Below are 25,872 nucleotides of genomic sequence, written 5' to 3' on the forward strand. Positions count from 1 at the left end.
TGTTTTCTTTTATTTTATGTGAGCACAGTGAATTGATAATGTAGCTAACACTACTAAGTGTTTGCCTCTGCCCTACCCTCTCTGCTCACACTGCATTTTAACACTGACAAATTTCGAGTAAATCTGTTCTCATTTGCATATTTTTCTCTTTTTGTTGTCACACTGTGGTACAAACACGGAATATTGAATGAAACACAGCCCATTAAGACTAATGTAAAACAGCCGCCCCTTTCAAAACATTTATAACCTCTTCTCTGCACAGCTAAAATCCCAGTGTTACAGCTTAAAAACAACAACAAAGAAACAAACAAAAGACAAACTAACAAAACAGCTGATTGGGTTTTTCTACATCTTGTACTTGACTGTAATGTACGTGTTATGTACTATATTGTGACGTTTACAGCATTTTCACTGAACAGCTTAGTTCTCCAATACTCACAAATGAGAGGCTGTCACAGTGGCATTAACCTTTATGTATATAACCACTATAGTCTCATCTTCAGTGGACCAGCTGACCTTTCAAAGGAGAGTGAGACCTTAAAAGGACAAGAGCTAAAACAGAGTAAACAGCAGAGTTGCAGCAATGTAGAGAATGAAAATATGTGTCAATTTCTTCATTTTATGCCAAATTATGAGGCTGTAAATAATAAGTATATTGATTTGGACCATTAAACACAATGTGATAGGGCTGAAGTATTGTCATCCCTCGACACCATACACATGCAGATTGTTCTGACTATATCACTGATATCAGGCATCCAAACCCAGTAGCTTATTGGGCTAACATTAGAGGTGGCATAAAGGATGTTTTAACCTTTCATGTGTTGGTCCTGCAGGACTAAAGCTGATCAAAGGCAACTCCACCCCTCTGAAGACCCCTACTCTGCCCAGGCCCCTAGATACAGTGCAGCTTAAGGACATTGTGTGTTACCTCTCCTTGCTAGAGGGTGGGCGTCCTGAGGACAAGCTTGAATGTGAGTATCATCCTATGTCACATGTCTGGGGCCTATGTTAATATGCAGTAAACATCAGCAATGCAGTAATGTGCAGATAGAGACTGTACTTGTCCTAACACTATGCAATATGCAATAAACACTGGGAACCTTGAATATACAAATAAAAAGATAAAATGCAGATGCCAAACAACTGAGGTACCAGTAGGCAGAAGAAACGTCACTGGTTGTTAGAGCTCAGTGGGTGAAAAGCAGTTTTTCAGGCCAAATAAGGTCAAACTGAAGCCCAGTGAAAAAGACAAGAGGGTGAGAGGGAGCAAAGCAGTGACTCCTGGCAAAGCGATATCTCTTTGTCTGTGGATGCATAGTGTGTGCTTATTAGCAAAATAATAATAAACCACACATGTCTCATATGTACCAACCTCTCTGTTAAGAAACTGTGACTCTTTGGTCAAAAAAATAACTCATGGTCAAAAAATAACCAGTGTTAAAACACATCTCTGTGAACTGAATGAGATCTAGAAAAAGACTCGTAACAGTGTGAAGTGGTTTCTTCTGAATGTGCTTTTTAAGTGTGGGGACAACCTTAAAAAGAACCTTCAGTAAAGGTTTGAAAAATGTTGACCTTTGTTCTCAAGCTGTGATCGTGCTCTGAAAAGCTCTCGTCCTTGACTTGCCTATGGATGCTTAGCTCAGCCAGTTTTTCACATTTTCTTTTTCTGTTTGGGCTTCGATGAAAGATTTGTGGAATCCTTAAATCTAAAAATATGTCAATGGTAGACTGTTTTTAACAAATACCCAAAGAAGAATTTTTTTTTGATGTAATACATATCCTGTTGCAATAGTAAATGTTCATATAGAGCCATTCATGTTTTGGTGAGGATTCAGTGCAGCTTTATTTTTTTTGTATCCAGTAGGAGTTTGTCTGTATATAATCCAATTTCTTTTAAACTACTTTGAAGTATAATTTGAGTGATAAAACCTCTTGGCATTCTCTTGTGAGCTTCATGAGGTAGTCAATTGAAATGGTTTTCCCACAAGATCTCAAATTTGGACTCATCAGACCAAAGCACAGATTTCCACTGGTCGAATGTCCATTCCGTGGGTTTCTTGGCCCAAACAAATCTCTTCAGTTTGTTGCTTTTTCTTAGCAGTAGTTTAATAGCAGCTATTTGACAAAAGAGGCCTGATTCACGCAGTCTCCTTTGAACAATTGATGTAGAAACATGCCTGCTACGGGAACTCTGTCTTGCATTTACAGTGGCTTGCAAAAGTATTCGGCCCCCTTGAACTTTTCCACATTTGGTCACATTACAGCCACAAACATGAATCAATTTTATTGGAATTCCACGTGAAGGACCAATACAAAGTGGTGTACACGTGAGAAGTGGAACGAAAATCATACATGATTCCAAACATTTTTTACAAATAAATAACTGAAAAGTGGGCTGTGTGTAATTATTCAGCCCCCTGAGTCAATACTTTGTGGAACCACCTTTTGCTGCAATTACAGCTGCCAGTCTTTTAGGGTCTGTCTCTACCAGCTTTGCACATCTAGCCACTGAAATCCTTGCCCATTCTTCTTTGCAAAACAGCTCCAGCTCAGTCAGATTAGATGGACAGCGTTTGTGAACAGCAGTTTTCAGATCTTGCCACAGATTCTCGATTGGATTTAGATCTGGACTTTGACTGGGCCATTCTAACACATGGATATGTTTTGTTTTAAACCACTCCATTGTTGCCCTGGCTTTATGTTTAGGGTCGTTATCCTGCTGGAAGGTGAACCTCCGCCCCAGTCTCAAGTCTTTTGCAGACTCCAAGAGGTTTTCTTCCACGATTGCCCTGTATTTGGCTCCATCCGTCTTCCCATCAACTCTGACCAGCTTCCCTGTCCCCGCTGAAGAAGAGCATGATGCTGCCACCACCATATATCACTGTGGGGATGGTGTGTTCAGAGTGATGTGCAGTGTTAGTTTTCTGCCACACATAGCGTTTTGCATTTTGGCCAAAAAGTTCCATTTTGGTCTCATCTGACCAGAGCACCTTCTTCCACATGTTTGCTGTATCCCCCACATGGCTTGTGGCAAACTGCAAACGGGACTTCTTATGGTTTTCTGTTAACAATGGCTTTCTTCTTGCCACTCTTCCATAAAGGCCAACTTTGTGCAGTGCACGACTAATAGTTGTCCTATGGACAGATTCCCCCACCTGAGCTGTAGATCTCTGCAGCTCGTCCAGAGTCACCATGGACCTCTTGGCTGCATTTCTGATCAGCGCTCTCCTTGTTCGGCCTGTGAGTTTAGGTGGACAACCTTGTCTTGGTAAGTTTACAGTTGTGCCATACTCCGTTTCTGAATGATGGCTTGAACAGTGCTCTGTGGGATGTTCAAGGTTTGGGAAATCTTTTTGTAGCCAAAGCCTGATTTAAATTTCTCAATAGCTTTATCCCTGACCTGTCTGGTGTGTTCTTTGGACTTCATGGTGTTGTTGCTCCCAATATTCACTTAGACAACCTCTGAGGCCGTCACAGAGCAGCTGTATTTGTACTGACATTAGATTACACACAGGTGCACTCTATTTAGTCATTAGCACTCATCAGGCAATGTCTATGGGCAGCTGACTGCACTCAGACCAAAGGGGGCGGAATAATTACGCACACCCCACTTTGCAGCTATTTATTTGTAAAAAATGTTTGGAATCATCTATGATTTTTGTTCCACTTCTCACGTGTACACCACTTTGTGTTGGTCTTTCACGTGGAATTCCAATAAAATTGATTCATGTTTGTGGCTGTAATGTGACAAAATGTGGGAAAGTTCAAGGGGGCCGAATACTTTTGCAAGCTACTTTATCTGGGCTCTAATCTGAGGTGCTGTTAACTTGCAATTTCTGGGGGTGGTGACTCGGATGAATTTATCCTCTGCAGCAGAGATGATTCTTGATCTTCCTTTTCTGGGGGTGGTCCCCATGTGAGCCAGTTTCGTCTTAGCGCTTGATGGTTTTTACAACTCCACTTGGAGACACATTCAAATTTTTAGCAATTTTCCAGACTGACTGACCTTCAGCTCTTAAAGTAATGATGGACTGTCGTTTCTCTTTACTTAGCTGATTGGTTCTTGCCATAATATGAATTCTATCAGTTGTCAAATAGGGCTCTCAGCTGTGTACTAACCTGACTTCTGTACAACACAACTGATGTCAACAAAGCAAAGGGAGGCTACTTTGAGGAATCCAAAATATAAAACATATTTTGAGTTATTTATCAATTTTTTCTTTGCTACATAATTCCATATATCTTGCTTCATACATCTGATGTCTTCAGTATGTGTCTACAATGTATAAAGTAGTAAAAATAAAGAAAAAACATTAAATGAGAAGCTGTTTCTAAACTTTTTACTCTAATGTATATATAATCTAGTAACAGTAACCCACCTGCTGTTCAAACTTTTTGTTTGGTTGGCCGATGACAAGAAAGTTGGGTCGGAAGAAGGAAGAAAGAAGCTAAAACTGGTTCTGTAAGAAATTGGATGGACCGACTCATCCCAAAACTCCTTGATTAGAGTCCAAGAATAAAATTATGGAATTGGAAATTAGCAGTTAGTTCTCTTTATTATAAATGATGCTCAACAATTAGTAAAATACTCAACTCAAACTTCTGTTTTAATGTCTTGTTGCAGTCATAATATTTCCTTAATAACTTTGTACCTGCTGGTTTCTTTGTTTGGTTTGCTTTTTTTCTCAGCATTTTATCTGAGTGAGTCAGACTTTCCTGAGATGTTTTTGGTAATTAAGAAGTGCATTCAGCCGAATTGTTTTTCTTATTGCATTATTCTTTACTTAAAACGAATTAAGGTAAAATGTTTCCTCTTGCAGCCAGTCTTATCAGCCATTAACATTTTGGGTTTTCTAAACTCAAAGGTTCTAATCTGGCCACAACCTAAATGCCTATTTTATTATAAATGTAAAAATCAATCGTTTTTTCTGCATCTCCACTTTCTGTCTTAATGCAGATCCCCTTCTTTTAAAGTGATCTTCTGAGCTCCCATAAAGCTTCACCAACAGGTGTTTGATACCTCATTTTGGCAGCCTATTGACACACCTCTTAATTGCAGTCATTGCATATATTATTCACAAAGTTTCCTCAATTGGACAGCAGACGTTTTTTTCTGTGTTGCTATAATGCTCATGCTTCTGCTAAATTATCGAGTAATGTTGCTCCCATTAAGCAAAGGGGATTATTAAATAATTCAGCAGATGGTACCTGTGACTGGGAACACATTATGGAATTAACTACGGGTGATGTGTCATTGCTGCACCCTGTCCCTGTAAACCGCTGTGGGCTTTAACATGTTATTTCGGTAGAGGATGGCTCCCTCTTCTGGACTGTTTGAAAATGCACAGCACAGATTTAAAGTGGTTCTTAGACACATATGTGCTGCTTTATTTACATCAGGATCATTACAAATTAAAATAGCTTTAAAAAATACAGATTGCATGTAAACGTACAAATAAAAATGAGAAAGAGAATAAAAATAAATTTAAAAATTCCCACTTTCAGGTATTTTTGCTACAGGTCATTAAAGACTTTAAGAAAACACTTCTTATGATAACAAAATGATTAATTATTTCAGTTTTTTTTAAAAATCTGAGGCTAACTAAAAAACTAAAAAGGTCAAAACTAACAAAAACTTACAATACAGCTTTTTCTTTTTATTGTTAATTTTTAAATAAAAGGTTGTTTATATCCTTAAATTATTTATACCTAACATTTATTTTTGAAATAAAATGTGTAGTGAAGGGTTTTTTTGGGTAACATTATTCCACTAATAAACAGGGGGCAGTAGTACACATATACAGCAATGCACCCACACTTTCTACTAAATGTAGAAAGTGGAATGCAAACTTAATCAAGTTGTGGCTTATTACAGCTGTTTCTGTGGGGGGGAATTAATTTTGTCAGTTTGTTAAAGGTGAGTAAGTTTTTTGTTAATTAACTTTTTAAAAATGATTTATTTATTTTCAATGCAGACCTCCTGGGACACATATCAAGTTTCACTTACAACTGTCACACTGCCGTTATTTATGTTTGATCCCTGTTTACAGTTTTAACTGGCCTCACCAAAGTCCATAAAATGTTTTTTTCATTTTTCTTTTAGATGATAACAATGACCTGAATAGTGATCAGGAAACAGCTGGGTTTGAGTGGAGATACATTTGAACTTATTTGCAGTCACAATTATTTTAAAGATTTGTATGTTTGAAAGAAATTTATTTTCTTATTTCAGCCCATTTGTACTGCTGGTATCATGTCAACACCCTTTTCGCTCTCTTTACTGTTGGGTCCTCTTTGATCACTACAGTCACCCCCTTCTAACACCCTCAACCTCCACCCAACAGCAGACACCAGGATCAGCCACCACCATCACCTCTGTTTCCCTGGAAACTGGCAATTAGCTCCTCGTTAGTGGCCTGACAAGCTGCCATGTGACATCAACTCTTTAGTGATGATGTCAGTAGCCACGATGTGCTGCACCCAAGCCAGGCTGGAGGTGGGGCAGTGTTTTCTTTTTCTATTTATAGGCATTAGCCTGAAACAGTGTGCACAGCCATTTCCTGTTGATGTTGTTGTCACAGCTCAGCAGGACTTACAGTACTGTGCAAAACCCTTCATATCATTATATTTTGCAAGGAACATTAGAAATAGTTTTAGCGGCGAAAAAACTGCAAACACACAGAAATACATGGAAATACCATAATAAGACAGAGTTTGTGCAATTATAACTAGCTTGAAAATAGCCACCCTTGGCTTTGATGTTGGACAAGCTTTTAAGTAGTTCTTCAAACTTCTTGGAGGATATTACAAAAGTCTTTGGGTGATGCTGGCTTTTGTGCTGTTTCCTGTCAAGATGTTCCCCCACTGCTTCAATAAGCCACCAAAACACCAAAGACGTCTAGCTAGTATTTTTCCTGGAAAATTAAAAGTAGAGAAGTGCTCTAAACTTTATATAACTCTGCAAGAGATGCACATATGCTATGTGTAAGGTGTTTTTGCCTCAAGTTGTGAAACAAGTTTGTGGTTCCCACCTTTAGCTGGAAGTTTTCTTGCATATTTAGCAAAATACTGCACTTTGTTGCAGTTTGATGAAGCATTTTAGGTACTAAATCATCATTGGAGGTTTACATGCAGTTCTGATTCTGTTGCTATTGCAACAACATTGCGATATGACAGTTTTGCATCAGGTAAAAATTTCTAACAGGCAATATGATATGCAGCAGGCCTAATTCCAATGTGAATCTTAATCTGCTGATACCTTTCTCTGTTCATAATTTCGACAATATCCCTAACACCACTGATTGAAATGCAGGCCCCAAACCATGACACAGCCTCCACCATGTTTTACACATGACTGTAGATATTCAAATTTGAATTTGTCCCTCCATTAGACCTGCTGCCACTGATTTTCAGTCCAGTTCTTATGTAATTTGACATACCCCAGACCTTTCTCACCATTTCCTTTCCTTCTCCCGGGTCCTGTGTCAGGTTTTCAGATACTGTTTATATGCTCATCTGCTGTAAATAGGATTTTAGGCCTGCTACTTTTCTGTCCTCTACTTGCTCAGTTTCCCTACGGTTTTTAAGGACACACTGCACATCGTGTCGAAATACGCGTTCAACTCTTCGGGGATTCAAAAAAACAAAAACACTATTTTGCCTATCAGACTGTGCTATCTTTTAAACTTTTTAAATATTCAACTAAACAAATTGTAACAGTAGACAGGCTACTAGTAACAAAGTTGCTAAATTTTCTATTGGGGGGGGGGGGGGGGGGGGGGGAATGTGTCTTTTTATGCTTGAATGATCCACAGATCATGGTTCAACATATAAAAGATTCCAATACATTCCCCTGTAAGGTGCAAAGAACCAGACTGAAAATAAGAGAAAGACTAGCCAAAAAAATAAAGGTCAGAAATATTATTGGTCTAAATCACCAAAAAAAGTCTTACTTTTTGACACAAAAATATAAAGAAGTAAGGAGCGATTCAAGATTTTGTCACAGTGCCATAAAATTACTGACGTTAAGAGATGATCAATCACATCTGTGATTTAGGAGCTGTCCGTTTCCATGGTGACACTTTTAAGTGGTAATTGGGGGACACTTAAAGTTGCAGCTTCAGAGGCTGATGAGACAGCTGCTGAGATAAAGACTTTGGTTTTCCTCTGCGTGCACTGACGTGATATTGGCACTGAAGAGAGTAGCCAAAGCTAGAGTGGCACTAAATACTGACCTTAAAGGTGGAGAAACTTTGGAGAATCCAGGATGTTACTACAATAAGCTGACATTTTCTTTTTGTCTCCATAGTCATGTTTCGACTCTACGACACAGATGGAAATGGCTCCCTGGACAGCTCGGTAAATATTTCCCTTTTGGAGTGTTTGTTTTGATTTACAAAATCAGGATCCTACCTCAGTATACTTTAGTTTTTAATGAGCAAAATGTTTTTGTTATTGGTTTTTTATGAGCTTTTATGGCATTGATAATATTCTACATGCAAGATTATATAAGCTCAAGTTCCACTTGCCAATTACTATTCTTGACTGACAAATGGCTGACTGGCTACTGTGATTTACCCACATAAGCAGATGAGTTTATAGAGAAAACCCATATGAGAGAAACAGAAAAAAATCCAGCAATTATATGGGGAGAAATGCCTCGTTGATGCCAGAGGTCAGTGGAGAATGGCCGGATTAGTTTGTTGTAATAGGAAGGCAACACTAACTTGGCCAAGAACAGGAATCTGAGGCTGAAATTCACACGGGCTCATCAAAATTAGACCTATCTTCCCATGTGATGTCTGTGCTATGGATGTATGGTCGGAGGGGTCCTATTTCACTGCAGGTGTAAACTTTGCATGTGACAAATAAAAGTTTCCATCCATCCATCCATTCATCCATCAAACCAAACACTGGGAAAATGTTACCTGAACATGACAATGAGTTCACTGTACTTAAATTGCCTCCACAGTCACCAGATCCTATAGAACACCCCTGGAATGTGGTGGAATGGGAGATTCCTATCATGGATTTGCAGCAACTGTATGATACTATCATGTCAATATGCAGCAAAGTCTCTGAGGAATGTTTCCAGCCCCTTTGTTGGATTTATGACATGAAGAATAAAGTTAATTCTGGAAACAAAAAGTGGTCCAAACTAGTACTAACAAGGCATATTTACTGTCAGAAAGTGGTCAGTGAGCATTTAAGCAATCCAGTGGCTTGTCCGATGACATAGATTTTCAGTTTTTCAGGGTTTCTGAGACTTTTTTTCTGTCAGGTAACAGATATCCAGCTCTGTTCACCACTTAGATAACTTTTTAAATAAAAAATTATAATATTTAACAGCTAAACTATCATCAGATGATAGTTGATGGTTTCAAGGGTGGATTCATAATAATAGACTATATGATTTGCAAGCTGTGTTTTGTAAATGTAAGCTAACGTTTTTTGCTGATTGTCTTTCTAATATCTCTGTATTTTCTTCTTCAGTTCTTCTCCCTCTATCTTTTTTCTAAATTTCACCAGTTAATCTCCATTTTTTTAATCATTTCTGTCCATCAGTTTCTATTTCTCTGTATGTCTGTTTCTCCATCAACAAAATCATTTAAATAAATTAAGTAAATTAATGGATGAAATGGGAAGAGTAATGGAGAGAAACAAGGATGAGTAAAATCTGTGGCTTGGACATAGTTATGAATGAAAGAGCACTGCTCATTATCTGTGCAGAGTGTAGGAGGGAGTGGGGGTTTAAATTAAAGGGCTAAAAGGGAGATAGAGAAGGTGGAGTGGGTTTGGTAACATATTCAATTATTAGTCATCTCTCACCCATTATTGGACGGCAGATAGAAAGCATAATAGAAAACAGAGGACTAATGAGAGGGCAGAGAGAATACAAATGTAGGCAGAGATAGCCATTCAGTGGGACCCAAATCATACTCAGAATTTAAGAGAAAATGAAAAAACAGTATGAACTCTTCATTTACACTCATACACTCTAGTTTTTAAAGATATCCTAAGTGCATCATAGTGATTCAGTGTGGTACTAGATAATAACATCACCCGCCTCTGCCCCCCAAAAACCAACCATTGTAATTAAAGCTTCAGCTTCAGAGTGCTTCCCACACTGCCTTTGTTTTTGCTGTGTGCAACTCTTCTCTGCGGAAGAATGACATTTCCAACCTGCTATTACGAGCTGTTCATCAGTCTATTCATGCCAAAGAAATTTAGTGACATTAACTTAAGGCTGCGACATACAGAAAGGTAAACACAGTGTTTTTGTGCCTATAATGACCGTCTGTGGTGTCGCCGCAGGAGTTAGAGCACATTGTCTCCCAGATGATGCATGTCGCAGAGTACCTGGAATGGGATGTGACTGAGCTGAAACCAGTAAGGAGTATATTCATACCCTATGTTGCTTGAGAAATAGAGTATGCATGAAAATATTGCTTACTAGCCTGAGACAATCGTGTACTCAACTCAATATGTTTTTTTTTTGTTGTTGTTGTTTTTACTGTAGATCCTTCAGGAAATGATGCAGGAGATTGACTACGATCACGATGGTACTGTATCACTGGAAGAGTGGATCCAGGGAGGGATGACCACCATCCCCCTGCTAGTCTTGCTGGGCCTGGAGACAGTGAGTCCACAGAGAGAGTCACATTTGGTGCTAATACTGAGAAGCCCAAAGCTTTCTTAGATGCACAGTGCTATGCTAGTACAGTACTATGCTAAAACTAAAATCCTCCAAGAAATTGGCTGCTTTTTCACTCATTTCTAGCCCAGACTTTGACTTGACCATTCTCAGAAGAACACCTTTTGTTTGATACAGCAAGCTGTACAGTAAGGCACATAACTCGAGGGATGAAGCTAGGCACAGAACCAATTTAAAGTTGACTATTTAAGTTGTAAATGTAAAAACATAGCATAGTTTAATTCCCAAGGAGCTACAGCATTAGCTGGACTTTTCAGTTCACACTTTTTCCACTAGGTGGAAGCATTTGACTACCTTTTAATAAACCCTTACCACATATCCTTTTTTTATGAATGAATATTACTACAAAAGCGTAACAGAAAATCAAGCCTTCTGTCCTTACTGAATTTAGACTGCTTGACCGAGAATAATATACAAAGAAAATCAAAATGCTTTGTCTTGATGAAATCCCCCAAAAGTTGATTCTGTTAATCTGAATTCAGTGTTTTCAGTGGGAGAAACGTTTCATCACTCATCCAAGTGACTTCTTCAGTCTCAGCTAACTGCATGTTTCCCAAATTTTATAAGCACTACAAATACATAATGACGGAATCTAGTACCATTTCCTAAGAATGAGCCATGGGGGTAGTTTCATGATCATTAATATGCAAATTGTCATCACCATTGATTTGTGGCCATGAGAACTGTTCACAGAGAGTTGGAGAATGGCTGCAATCAAAGCTGTAAGAGAGTGAACAGCATCCCAGCGGACTGGGAAGCAGAAGAACATCATATCAAAGAAGCCCTGAGTAAATGTGGTTATCCCAGCTGGGCATGGGAAGCTGGGAAGAGGCTTGGAGAACACTCCAGGCAATCCAGGAGAGAAGACGGAAAAATGCTGCCTAAGCAAAAACCATTGGCGAGCCGTTATGCATCAGGAGTTTTGGAACAGCCGAGACACATTTTTTCAAAACAGTCTCGATGACTTTTAAAGACCAAAAAACTCCAAAGATTCATCCACCGCAAAGACCCAGTTTCCTACCTGAAACAGAGCGATATGGTGTACACGATGAAGTTCAAGAGGAAACCAAACACAGCGCAACATGGAGGAGCTACCCTGTCAGGCCACTCATTCAGTGACGAAGATGTGCACAGGGAGGAAGGCTGGTTTGAGCATGGAGTCAAGGAGGCCATTTATGTGAAAAGGAAACAACGGTGGCTGAACCGAGGAGGGGGCCTGAGATGGTGAAAGATGGACTCTTATCTCATCTCTTGATTGCAGCTGTTTCACAAATCAGCTGAGACTGAAGAAGTCACTTGGATAAGTGATGTAATGTTTCTCCCACTGAAAACGCTGCATCCAGAAGAACAAAATCAACTACAAAGTGCTTTTGTACAGAATTCAACTTGCGATAAAAGGAACAAATTTAGTCAATCAGATGATTAACTGGTGATTGTCCAGCCTGAATATGAAGCCATGTGATACAGCAGTGGATTAGTGACTCGGTGACTGTTCCATCAGTTAATCGTTGCACCTGTTTCTGTTGCTGCAGAACGTAAAAGATGACGGGCAGCACGTGTGGAGACTGAAGCACTTCAATAAGCCAGCCTACTGTAACCTGTGTCTCAACATGCTAATTGGACTGGGGAAGCAGGGTCTCTGCTGCTCATGTGAGTAATTCAGTCAGTGTTACAGGTTTGACAGATGCACTTATCTGTTTAAAAAGATGAAATGTAACATTGTAAGATCTGTAAGATCTGCGTGGCCTTTCGTGCATGAAAGGTAGTGATAAGGATATTTACATAAAACAACTGACATCAAAAAGTAAATGTCTAATAATTTTGATTTAGTGCCACATGATTGTCTAAAACACAGGACAGGTGGAGATAAAGGAGAAGTAAACAGTTTAATAGAGACTTTTATTTTAAAAGGATAAGACCTGCATGTGTTTCAGCCTCCTACAGTGCACCCTTTACTGAGTTATAAAAAGATGAACAAACACATAACTCAAACCCTAGTGTACATACTTTACAACAAAAGAGAAGTTCTTCTTTGTTCTTTTGCTCATTCAAAACAATGTTTTTGTGTTTTGTTGTTTTTTGCTCCAGTCTGCAAGTACACAGTCCACGAGCGCTGTGTGGCTCGCGCTCCGCTGTCTTGCATCAAAACCTATGTCAAGTCCAAGAAAAACACAGAGGTACGTCCAATTGGAGTGTTTACCAGTCGGCACGCTTGGATCAGCAGTGCTCCGTGGAGCTTAGGATAAGGGCTTCTCTTCCTCTCATGGAATTGCAACAACTCAATCTGCTACTAAGCATTTCTAATTACCAGGATAAACCTAGTTTAGAGACGGGGATGCAGACAGCACTGTTTGCTTTGCTTTCTCCTCCTCACTCTCTGTTTTTCCTTCTTGTTTCCTTCTTGTTCCTTCTTGCTTGTTTTTCCCTTCCTCCTTGCTTTCTTTAATTGTTGTGTCACTTTTGCTTTTGTATATATCTTGTTTTTCTGCACCATGTTTCTTTTCTCACTTTTTTCCCTCTCTGTGTGCGATCTCTCCTTTTCTCTGCAGGTAATGCATCATTTCTGGGTGGAAGGGAACTGCCCCACCAAGTGTGACAAGTGTCACAAAACCATTAAGTGTTACCAGGGTCTGACTGGGCTCCACTGTGTTTGGTGTCAAATCACGGTAAGCCGCCACCCGAGGAGAGGCAGCCACCTCCTTATTATATTCCCACTGCTTCTTGTTGTTTAGGGTTTCATTTTTGCACCTCTCCTACCTCACAAGTCATCCCACCAATTTACACTCCCAAAACACTTGTTTGCAGTTGCACGTTAATAGAAAATAAAATGGAGACAATGACACATGTAATGTAAATTAGTCTGGAGCATATACCTGAAATTGTACACTTAAAAATGCGCTCTTATTGACACGAGTTGGTTGTTAATAACGGTTGCCACCTCCTCCAGCTCCATAACAAGTGTGCCTCACATGTGAAACCTGAGTGTGACTGTGGACCCCTGAAGGATCACATCCTGCCCCCCAACTCAATCTGCCCCATCGTCCTGGTAAGACTTCACTTCTGATGGGTCAGCAGTCCCGAGGCTCGGTGAACCTGACCTCGTTTGGAACTGTTACCCGAGGATCCAATCATCAGCCTGTGTTCTCCCACTGAGCTCTGAAATGGCACCAAATTATTTTGTAGAAGTTTATTTCCAAAATTGTATGAGTGCGCTTCACGAGGAAGGACTCTTACTTACTCAATAAAAACTCAATTTAAACTTACGTGGGGAAAGTTTGCCAGAAAAGGTCAAAAGCCAACATAAAAAGTTACAACATGATTTTTTTATTAATAACCTCGTTGTTTTGTATCGTTGTTTGTAACTTTTTATTTGGTTATGGCAGATTTGTAAGTTGCAATATGTAAAATAAGCTTTTCTTTCAGTGAAATTCTTCAACTAGCAACAGATTAAATGTGAACTTATAGGAAAACTAGTGGGAAATTACAGATATATAATATTAAGATTGACAGTTTATATTCTGACTTCTTCTTTCTGCTAAAAATAAAAAAAATGTTAGAGATTACTAAATCTGCAGCCTACACTAAGCTGTTCACGTCATTGTAGTCATAAAACGATAGCAGGTCTCTAGAGACGACTTTACAGCAACAGATAGAGACACACAGTTCACTCCAATTCTGGCAGTAAACCATGTATTTACCTATGCACCATTCTATCCAATAATAATAATAATAATAATAATGTACTTTGGTGTCACGGTTTGATTTTTTTTTTTTGCCTTTTTAATTTGTCATTTATTAAAATTATAAATATATATTTTAACTCAAAAGTACAGTTTTTAAATGTAATGTTGATGAAACAACAAAGTAATAAAAAAATAAATCTATCTGATGGAGAAATCACTCATCTTTGGAAAAGAGAGTTTATTAAAGAGAAATGGCTCTTTCCAAAATAAAAGCTATACTATACGCTTCTTCTGGGCTATATTCTCAGCAGCATATTAAACATATCAGGTCCCCATAAGGAGAATCATGTGCTAACGGCTGTCTAAATGACTCGGGTAAAGTTTGTAGCATGCGTGCTTGTTGTTTTTGTCTGCTTCCACTTGTCTTTGCACTAGGATGATGTCGGAGTAAACGTGCAGTCATATTCGTTGTGTTTCCACTAGTGCTGTCAGCGTTAATCTCGTTAAAATGACGTTAACGCCACAACACGGCAAATCTCCGTTAACGAGCTACCGCGGATTGCCCCATGTGTGGGGCTGGACGTCGTCAACACCTTAACGAGCTAACTATGCTAACGCACTAGTTCCCACCAATGTAATTGAGCATTGCGTGGCACATCCGACATACTGTTTTACTTTTGTCCATGACAGCTTACCTTCAGGGTCATATGTCACATGAAAACTAAAATAGTTCCAAACGCCAGATCTGAATGAGGTTGGGGGAGGTTCAATTTCGGCTAGCATTGAGGCAGTTGCCATTTGCAACGAGCTTAACTTCTTGTTAGCTTGCGCTGCGCTCAGTAGATCTGCGCTCGACAGTGCAGCCTAGGCGGAGTAGTCGAACGCAGATCCACTGAGCTCTCAACAGAGAATCGTCAGAAGAGAAATTGATAAAATAAATTTAAAAATTTGAAATTTTGTATTGTTTGATACATATGCGTACCAAACTGGAAGCACTGTATCATAAGAGTATTGTTGCACCCCTAATGTGTGTATATATATATATATATATATATATATATATATATATATATATATATATATATATATATATTTAATTGCAGGGAAAAAAAACAATGCTCTTGTAATTGTGTGACCTTTGACCACAGGAAAGACAGTCTACACTGAGGAAGGACTCTCGGACAAGTCAGTCAGGCCGAGGAAAGATGCAGAGAGCCAATTCTGTCACAGTCGATGGCCAAGGACTGCAGGTTGTACTCGAGTCTGGCTTTTCTATTTATTTTTTCACGTTTGACAGTTTTGTGCCTTAATATTTTTTATAGTTTTTATTTACTAATCACAATCCCATACTACAGTGAGTGCAGAATTCATGCTTTTTGTTTTTAGATATTTCATTGATAATAAGGTTATGCTTCACAGTTTGAAAAGTTTGAGAGGGGGTTTGAGAAATCCTTAATTTTCAGATTCATTAATTTATTTTTAAATTACAAAAGTTGAAAAATCAGTTAGTAGTTGAAAAAAATCTGTTTTAATCCAGTGAAGGCACAAGTCTTCACTTCACAAACAAGCGAACATACGACAGTCCGATTATTTGGAGTGCAGGTGCAGAATAACTGGTTATATGACCTGAAATGTTTTGTGGATGCCAAGAAATAGGTTAATTTTGGAATAAATAAAAACAAAGAGTAACTCAGAGATAAACTGAAATACATGTTAAAAAGCTTGCTTGCTAAATTCTGCACAGCCATAAATTGGATACAGTCGGATTATTTTAAGGTCCCATCCAGAAATCAAACCGTTTTTCATGAATACAGAGTATTTAAAATGAAGCTCTGTATGATGGGACTCTGCAGGCCCTGCTGGTAATCAGTATCCCATGGCAGAGCCTTGTCCAGCCTGATGCTCTCTAATATCTGTCAGCCAGCATGTTGGCGATGGAAGCCTGCCGCCGTCTGTGGCGACTGCACGTCTACGCGTGGATGAGAGAGAAATATGATGAATCATATCCCAGGCACATCCATCTATGCTCCTCGCTGGCTAACCAGCGTAATAATCAAGATTATTATTTATAATTACAGGAAGTAATGGATCACTCTGAACTGGACAAGGAGCTCATTAATTCACCCTTGGCCTGCTGGGATAGCAGGCAGGGGGAGTTAAGTGCTTCATCTGTGTCAGGGAGAGCACTGGGCGAGTTGTTGCAGACTAACTGCAGGAAGGGTAATTCAAACAGGGGCCGCTGAGTCAGAGCTTGTTTATGTGGCGCTTTGTGAGATCGGCCTCTGACATCGCAGGCTCTGCCTGTCCACAGATTCACTACCACTCAGAGACACTGGAAAATCCGTTCTCACGTCACTCAAAGCAAACTGTCTGGCTGATTAGAAAGCAGTCGCAAATAAGTACTTGGTATCAGGTTGAGTATTGACTGACTGTAAGATAGAGGACGTCTTGTTTTTTCATGTCAGAGGTATTTACAGGGCTTTATGGGCTCTCAAGCCAGAAAAACAGCTTGCATTCAAAAGTTGAGTTTAATAGTCCCAAACTTTAAAAATAATATTTATAAGTATTTAAGGATAATGTTGTTGTCAGCTTGACATTTTATTGGTGTCAACAAAACCCCAAAATAAAACAAAACAAGACAAAAAATATCAAAAAGTGATGCTCAAACATCAAGCAGGATATGGCTTATTTGTCTTTGATGTAGAGGTCTGTTATTGTCAGAATGTTTAAAGAGAACATGAATTAGTTTCTGTAACGTAAGGTCAGTTGTTTCCGTAAGTGATGTGTTTGTGACTTTAATTCACCAATCAGGAGTGGCACTGCCACACTTGTGTTTTGCGTAGTGTAACGACAATAAATGCTTTCTATGCTATTCTATTTATTACTGCCAAAAACACAGATGCTGTAGTTCATTTTGAGGCAATCCTGAGTAATTGTCCTGGACTTGGAGCTTCTAACCACTGTAGTTCACGTTCAATTACCTACAATGGTGGTGCAATTGCCCACTGGTGGACAGTGAAGATACTGCAAGAAATTGTAATTAAAAATTTTGCAGTGGAATTTTACATTTTCATTCCAATTTCTACTTTAAAAAACATGTAAAACAGAAAACAAGAACCTATGAAACAAACCTACTGGATTTCAAAATGAGATGTTATTCATCATTTTCTGACCTATTCTTGATCATCATCATCATTAGTGGGAAAGAATTCAAATGGAGCGGTTGTTATGAGGTTGTAGTAAAAGTATTAACAGAGATATTGTCTCATGAAGCAAAATGAGGAAAAGATATAAATGAACCAGGGCGAAAAAATAACGAAGGACATCCTTTGTCATATGCTCATCTGCTGGTTGAATATCCAATGAAAGATCTGAGTGGGTCGGCGTAAATTTGAGAATGACTCGCCTGCGGTGAAAAACTATATTTACTTGAATTATTTGAGTAAGAATGAATACATGATTTTTTTTGACAATAAAAAAACAAAACAAGATTTCTTTGAAAAATAAAGGTATCAGTTCCTCAAAAATCAAGGGACCTGTGATAGTGTATAATGTAGTTTCAGAGATACTGGCTAAAATCTCCATCACAGCTCTTCCTTTATAATTAGATATTATAATTAACCCAAGATTAAGTTTTTACTCGGGCGAAGAAACATGAAGCACACACAGACATTATCCCAGCCAGGTAACAGGAAAACTGCAGTATATAACGAATCAGATGACTGGCATGCCTTGAAAGTGCTGTATATACTTGGCAAAATTTCTGAGGGATATGGCTTGAAAGTGAATTCCTGTGAAGCATCCTGCAGTCTCCAAACACCAACAGTTTGTTTTGACATCTCCCATTCAGATCACAACAATAGAGGGCACTCATCCTCTGCTGGTGTTTGTCAATCCAAAGAGCGGGGGGAAGCAGGGAGAGAGGTAAGTACACAATCTGTCTCAACATGCTACATGAAGCCTCTAAAGCTCCGCTCCTCAGCCGCAGAGGGAAGGCAACAGCGTGGCCTCTGGCCGCCAAGTGCTTTAGGCTTGCTCAGTCAAATAAAAACAAAATAACATTTACCTAAAGCACTGGACGCCTCTGCCGTCAGCTCTCTTTTCTTTCTTTCTCACACACACATACACACACACTCTTGCTTCAGACAGCCTTCTCACTGTCATGTCACTGGCTGGTTCCCCTTCTTTAACCCAGGGCTAATTGGGTTATTACTGAAACATATTCATTCACTCCTTATTACTCCGGCCCTCATTTGTTTAAATTATGAGATCAAAATATGACTTCAGCCAGTTGATATAATGAAATTGAAATTAAAATGAATTAGTCTTTCTAATGGTTTCTCCTCAAGGGGACTTTGGGCATGTCCCACCCCACTGCCCAGTCCACTGCCTCGTTACATTGTGATTGGACCCTGGACCAGGCTAAATTCCCTGAAGTGGAAACGAATGTGTGATATTTGAGAGCGACGTTTGCATTGCTTCTTAGTTTTTTCCGATGTTATTTTTTTAATTTATTTCTTCTGTAGGATTTACAGAAAGTTCCAGTATCTTCTGAACCCAAGACAAGTCTACAACCTGGCTAAAAATGGGCCCATGCCGGGGTATGTTGTTGACCAGATCATCTTTAGTGAAATCTCACACATCTGTAGTGTGAGATACCGTTTTAAAAATGTATTATTTCCATGAAAGAAGCTAAATGTCAATATAATATCTTTTTTCACAGGTTACTTTTTTTTATGTTTAAAGCATCCAAATTTCACACTCATATGATGATTGAGGTTTGCTTTTTTAAAGTGTTTCAGACACATAAATATGGCGAGAGGAAACATCTGCAGCCCTTTTATCAATCGAAGATCTAAACACTAAAAGCAGGTAGATATTTTCCAAAATGATTTGTGTTTTAAAAAAAAACACTGTAGCTTATAACCACAGATAAACACAGAAAGCACATTAGCAGCCTTAACAGAAATGAAAAGGCTGTTTCAGTGTACTCATGAAAATCAGAGTATTGCTTTCTAATGTAATTAAAAAAGTGAACATGACTGCTCTTAGATTATGAAATCCCAAAACAACTGCCATGACATATCTAAAGAACTGAAAAAATAATAAATAGTAATAATAACGACTATAGTATAAACAAGGCAAGAAAAAAGGAAAAATAAAGATTCACAGCTTCTTTACTGATACACTATGCTCAGCATTAGTTTTATATTTTTTGTTTTATGTGTTAATTTTTCTTTTTTAGCTTTATAACTGGCAGCAGTATCTGCAGTAAGTTACTTTGCATTAAAAAAAAATGTCTTTTTATATAAATTATTGCGGAAAAATTGAAAGAACTGTTTATAAAAGGAGAAGCAAAGATAGGAAAACACAAAATCTAAAAGCATCCCTTTGTTTGTTACCTCACTAATCAGATCAGCTAATGACCTTCTGTTTACACACCCAGTAGTGTTTTCGGTTGTTGCCCACATATAATAACCACCATCACATGCAAGAGAGGCCTGTAGCATTAAACCTCTCACTCGGTTCCCTCAGACAGAACAGACACAAATGAGGTGAGTTCACACATAACCAATCCTGGAGACGATAGCATCATGCTGACGAGCAGCGACTCCATATGCATAAGGCTGAACGCAGAGCTGGTGACACAAGTGACTGACGGATAGAGAGAGGTGAAACGCTCGCCATACCACATGTGATCGCGCATACAGACAAGCAGCTCACCGCAGGCTGGTGGTGTGGGCAGCTCCAGGTTTCCTATGGTTCACATTTGTGATTAAGAAAATGAATGGATGATTTACATGCACAACGCTCCTCCACTTTGCTGTTTGCGTCCAGCAGCGTTTAAACACACAGGAATGCCTCAGCGTCGTGCTGCCACGTTGTTTGGCTTTGATTAGATGTCAAAACAGAATCTTTGTGTCTTATAAAAAATAAATACACAGCAGCACTCACAGGGTAAAAAAAAAACCTCCACGAGGTTTTACTGGCACAGCTTTCACTGCGCCAACGCAACTCCCAAGTTTTACGGACTGACCTTGTGGCCACTGTTTGTTTCTCTGTTGATGTGCCTGAAACATCACCTGCCTCTCCTCTGCAGTCTGGGGTCGAATCCGTGGCTTCTTCCTACAGTCGAGAACATTCCAGATGACCTTCTCCTACTCTAACCTTGTTAATATTTTGTCAAGTGTACTCACTGCAGCACACATTAGCAGGGTGAACGGTCACCGTCGGACACTGCAGGCCGAGGCAGCCGCACGCACTGCTGTCAATTAGCTGCCTCACTAATGCAATTACAGCAAATTAAGTGTTTGTTTCTTGGTATTTAAATATCCCCAAAGTTGCCTTTCATGTTTGCGGCCGTCTGTTTTGCGTCTAATATGGTTTGTGGTCCCAGTTGGAGAGTAATTGAGCGAATCATTTACCCGCCATACGAGGCTCGGAGGCTGGCTCATTCAGTTAGGGCTTTGTTATTGTGAAGGAACGGAAGAAGTTGGACTGAACACTGCCTGTCATGATCCAATTAGGCCTCGAACAGGCAGGCTAGCTCACTGAATGAATAATTATCAATGCGACATGTGTTATTTTGTGGGATTAGATGGGGGTTTGCAGTGAAGCAGTGTGCTGTTGCAGTAGGCTCAAAAATATGCTCATAATATGCGCACCGTGTCTGTGTCATGTGAATTTTAAAACGCAAGAAAGACGGAAAAACGAGACATTTTAATGCACCTTAACTTTTAAAATCATTTTCAATTATTTTCAGGGAAAACTGAAGATAAAAGATATCTTCTGTAACCAGTGCAAGACATCTAAAAGTAAGACGTTTGTTACAGGTTGAATTTCTTCAGAGATGTTCCTGATTTCAGAGTGTTGGCCTGTGGAGGTGATGGCACTGTGGGCTGGATCCTGGACTTCATTGGTACAGAATATGCTACTTTTCAAATTTTGTTTTTTATTTTGCCACAACTTTGGTCCCCATGTTCATTCCAAAAAAAACAAAAAACAAAAAAAACTGCAAGCCTTCTGAGATGCTACAGTACATGTGCACATACTGCATTCAGTTACCTGTAAAGTAATAAACATAGTACTGTAGCACTTAAACACCCCATTTCCTTTTTTGGCAAAATTGCCTTTGTTTTTATTATTTTTCAAAGGCTGCAGCACTCTTGTTGTCCAGCCTGAAATGGTAAAGTGTAATAAATGGGTTGTATATGAACACTTTCATTACATCCAAGCCTGTGTATTCAGAGGTGGTAAAATGGGATGATTACGTGAGTTGGAAAACAACATATTAGTCATCATTTGAAGGGGAAAAAAAACCACCCGGCCTTCTCTGTTTGGTCTTGAAGATGTGTTACTTGTTTGGGCTCTCAAAAATTGCCTCAATTTTTTATCAATCAAAACAAAGAGAGGTAATAACTGTCAGGCAAAATGTGCCTCTTGAAATAGACTGTACAACTGGACATTCATGTTGACTTCTAGTTTTACTAGTTGGGCTGAAAAAGGGATTTGATGGTTTCTTTGCAAGTTCTTGCAGTGAGTTTGTTTTCTTGGTTTGGCCTTGTTTCACATCTTGTTGTGATATTTGTCCTGCTGCTCTAGATAAGGCCAACCTGGACAAGAACCCCCCTGTGTGTATACTTCCTCTTGGCACGGGCAACGACCTGGCAAGATGTCTGCGATGGGGAGGAGGTACTGACAGAAAACAGATACATAACAGTCAACAACATGGCCTCACATCCCTTTGCTGTAGTGAAAGGTAGAGGTATAAATGTCCCGCATTAGAAATCCAGTGTTAATATTGTTTGTAACGCTCTAATTATTCTGGAACATCAATGTGGCTAAAACTAATAATTACTTTATTTGGTGCTCTAACAATAATATGCAAATTAACTGATTAAACAGAGCAAACAGTGGAATGCCCAGAGTGATGTCTACATGTTTTGTACTTTCCAGGCAAATACATAAATATTCAATTATATAAAACAAAGAAAAAAAATGTTATATATTTATTTATTTTAAGAGACTGCTTTGAGTTCATGGGTAAGCACTTAGAGACATGCGGAAGGAAAAACTCCCTTTTAACAGGAAAAAAAACCTCAAGCAGAACCAGGCTCAGCCATCTGTCACGACCAGCTGAGGTGGATGTATTGGAGAATTGTACAGAGACCAATATCACCTAAATAAAGCACATTCAACAATAAATAAATAACCTTAGCCAAAGCTGCCCACACAGTGTGTTAGTCTGTTTTACTGCTCAGGAATTTATAGATTTGTATTCTATATTTCACAAGCATTAAAAAATGTTGTTTTGGCAGTTTTTATTCAAAGCCGCTACATCTCTAGAAATACTTATTTATATGGGGAGTTCACATTTGAAATGAATTTAGAAATTAAACTTTGAGACCAGAACTGTTTTTTTTTCCCAACTAGGCTGTAGACATTTTTTTTCTGCTGTAAGTGAGGCAATTTTTAACTCACTTTGGATCCAGCCTCAAAAGGAAATGCTGTTTTTGGCACTTGTGAACTGACTTAACTTTTTCACAATAGGTCAAAATACCAAATAAAGAACAAACAAAAATGTCCAACACAATATAACCTAAGGATTTTATAATAACAAAATCATTTAGTATAAGTAAGAAAATTGAGTAATACTGTAAGTAAATTGTCCAAATGCTTGTATAAAAAAATATTTGGAAACTCACTTGTATTTTCGTGTATTTGCCCATGCACCTGTGTTTGCAAAGTGTCAGTCATGTGGCACGAGATATTCTAGACCCATTTTAACATCTCACTTGTCTCATCTTATTCTTCCTGAGGCTATGAGGGCGAAAGCCTCCTTAAGATCCTGCGGGACATTGAGAACAGTACAGAGGTGATGCTGGATCGCTGGAAGATTGATGTCACACCCACAGACAAGGAAGAGCGAGGGGACCCAGTGCCTTACAGCATTATAAACAACTACTTTTCCATTGGAGTGGTAAGTTGAACACTGAGACAATAAGGTGCAAAGATACCTTTTGTTGGTATTTTATGTTATATGATTTTGATGTAATACCCTTTGTCAGATCTTCTCACTTTGAACAGTATTTAATAGTGTTTAGTGCTGAAGAAAAAAAACATGATGTCCACATTAAATACATTTAGATGTAAATAGTCTTTGTATTTGATTTTATATATAATTGTTTCTGCACACACACAAATGGCAGCTAATTGCATGTTGCTTAGCAATTGCATGATGCCTCTCACTACAAAAACACCTGCTTGTGAAGGGGATTGGGGTAAGTCTCACGTTCTAGGTGTCAGATGTGACTCTTGTGTTGAAACAAACAAAAGAAAAAGCAGTAAACTGTTTAGCATCTGCATATTCTCAGAGATTTTGGTGTTATTTCTTCACACATTTTTAATAATCAAAATCAGCAACGTAAATATTTTGACTGTTTTTGATTGAAACAAAAAAAATCTATGAATAAGTGAACTTGCTAAGACTATAAAAACAAAGAACGATGTGTAAAAAAAAAAAAGGCAATGTGCAAATTAAGATAAAATGAAAGATTTTATGGGTTTAAAAAGTACTTTAGCTTTAGTTGGAAAAAAACCTACAAAAATTCAACCTTAGGCTCAATGTGTAAAGTGATGTGTTGAAATATAAATACTTCTAATAATAAGATTATAATTTTAACTTATATAGATGCTGCATTCCCAGGTTGGGTGTAAAGGCTTTAACACGCTTATATCACAATGCAAGACATAATAATAAACAATAAAAACTACCACAATAAAGACTTTCAACGATGAACCAGTTGCAATAGAAATTTCCTTGTGGGGCTCGCGTGCTGTCCACTAATCACAGGGTTGATAGTTTGATCCTCACCTTTAGCAAGATACTGAACCTCAAGCTGTTTCTGCTGGGAGCCCAGGGCCATTGGTGTGTGAGCATGTGTAAACAGGTGAATGGGAAGCATTGAAAGTGTTGTGCTGAAATACTGTAAAGGCTCTCTGTAAGTGGAGACAATTTATCACTTGTGCACTGCTGAGAGAATGTGAATATGGCACCTTTTTACGCCTTACACACCAAAGGAAGGTTCAGTCTTTGTAAGAAAGAGTCTCAGACAAAGAATGATACCAGTAGACAGTTTAACCTAGAAAAAAAATACAAATAGCTGCTAACATGTGGACTCCTGTGCTTAAAATTAATATTCCTCTCTCAATAATTCTTCTTTCTGACTGTTATGGAAGGTTGAATACAGAAGGTAGAACAGCGAGTGGAGTACATGCAGTAACAGCCTAATCAGTCAATTTATTTGTTGTGATCACATTGTGGTTAGGCCTTTATTGAGATGTGCTCAAACCTCTACCGTCTCTGATCGATAAACAGGGCCTGTTGTGTATTTGCATGAAGTTACGCATCCATTAGCACCTCCCCTGTCCATCAGCACCATAATGACACTGATTTCACGTAGCTCGTGTTAGCCATTACTGATAAATGTCAGGGGGAAATATGGTAATTGACATTTACAGGTGGTAGAGGAGGGAGTCGCTCGGGTTTGTCAGATTTGTAGAGACCATGGCAGGGACATAAGTGATGCATGGCCCTAGAAATGTTAGTTGAATAACACCTCCAGCCCTGGGCTCTTAATGACGATGTTTGAGGATATTAGAGGACGGGTCTTGTTAACATTGTGATAAAGGAGAACAATAGCTGTAATCTGTCTACAGTGATGAACATATGGTGATGTGTTCGGGGGGAAGTGGTAACAGTTTGAAATACATCCCAGAGCATTCATCCAAATGTGCAAATGCATTAATAGCCTAGCATAAATGTCAGACACGCGTTACTTCATCTGCTGCTTCATTTGGAGAACTTTCAAGTCAGATTTATTTGTGTAACATTTTCAGAAACAACGAGTAAGTGAACATTCAAAGATCGACTTCTGAAAAAGGCGATCACAAACAAGAAAATAAATGTATTGCCATCAAATTATATAATATCATTTATATATTAGCATTTTACATCATTATGTTAAAATGGTACATTTTTGTCTACTTGATTGTAATGGAGATTGTTGATGGTAAAAACAACATTCAGCCAAATGCAAATGGACCTTTTTAAAAAACACAGAATGTACAAAAGATTGTTGTTACTACTGTGAAGCCATCTTTTGTTTTGTGTCCTCTCATACTAGCTGCAACTGTGCACCATGATCTTTTTCCTTCAAAGTCAGAAGTGACTGTGTTTGAATGCGAGGGTAGAGTACTAAGTCAACTAAAGTTAACACTTGCTATCTTTGTTAGCAAACTGTATCAATACCCTATATGCATGCATCATGCAGACATAAGTAGCTGCTAATGTATCAGTAACACAATTTAGTAGCAGAATTCATGTAGCCAGGTGTGTCAACGCTGACCTGTTACCTAACAATGCATAACATTAACTCTTAATGCATTTTAAAAAAGTGAGTTATACTG

At 38.7% G+C, this 25,872-nt stretch overlaps 1 protein-coding gene across 2 annotated transcripts in view; it reads left to right on the forward strand.

The window, feature by feature from the left end:
* dgkb (diacylglycerol kinase, beta) overlaps positions 1-25,872 on the forward strand; it is a 79,851-nt gene that overhangs the window by 17,845 nt on the left and 36,134 nt on the right. For both annotated transcript variants that reach the window (XM_006791830.2, XM_087848440.1), the window contains 14 exons: positions 837-974; positions 8,315-8,364; positions 10,321-10,395; positions 10,526-10,645; positions 12,253-12,370; positions 12,809-12,897; positions 13,270-13,386; positions 13,668-13,766; positions 15,552-15,653; positions 18,254-18,327; positions 18,930-19,004; positions 21,237-21,322; positions 22,006-22,095; positions 23,223-23,383. In XM_006791830.2, the coding sequence (XP_006791893.1) occupies positions 837-974; positions 8,315-8,364; positions 10,321-10,395; positions 10,526-10,645; positions 12,253-12,370; positions 12,809-12,897; positions 13,270-13,386; positions 13,668-13,766; positions 15,552-15,653; positions 18,254-18,327; positions 18,930-19,004; positions 21,237-21,322; positions 22,006-22,095; positions 23,223-23,383 (1,394 nt within the window). The remainder of the gene's footprint in view (positions 1-836; positions 975-8,314; positions 8,365-10,320; positions 10,396-10,525; positions 10,646-12,252; positions 12,371-12,808; positions 12,898-13,269; positions 13,387-13,667; positions 13,767-15,551; positions 15,654-18,253; positions 18,328-18,929; positions 19,005-21,236; positions 21,323-22,005; positions 22,096-23,222; positions 23,384-25,872) is intronic.

Source organism: Neolamprologus brichardi, chromosome 11 (genome assembly GCF_056152115.1).
Source record: "Neolamprologus brichardi isolate AB-2024 chromosome 11, ASM5615211v1, whole genome shotgun sequence".
Lineage (NCBI taxonomy): Eukaryota > Metazoa > Chordata > Actinopteri > Cichliformes > Cichlidae > Neolamprologus > Neolamprologus brichardi.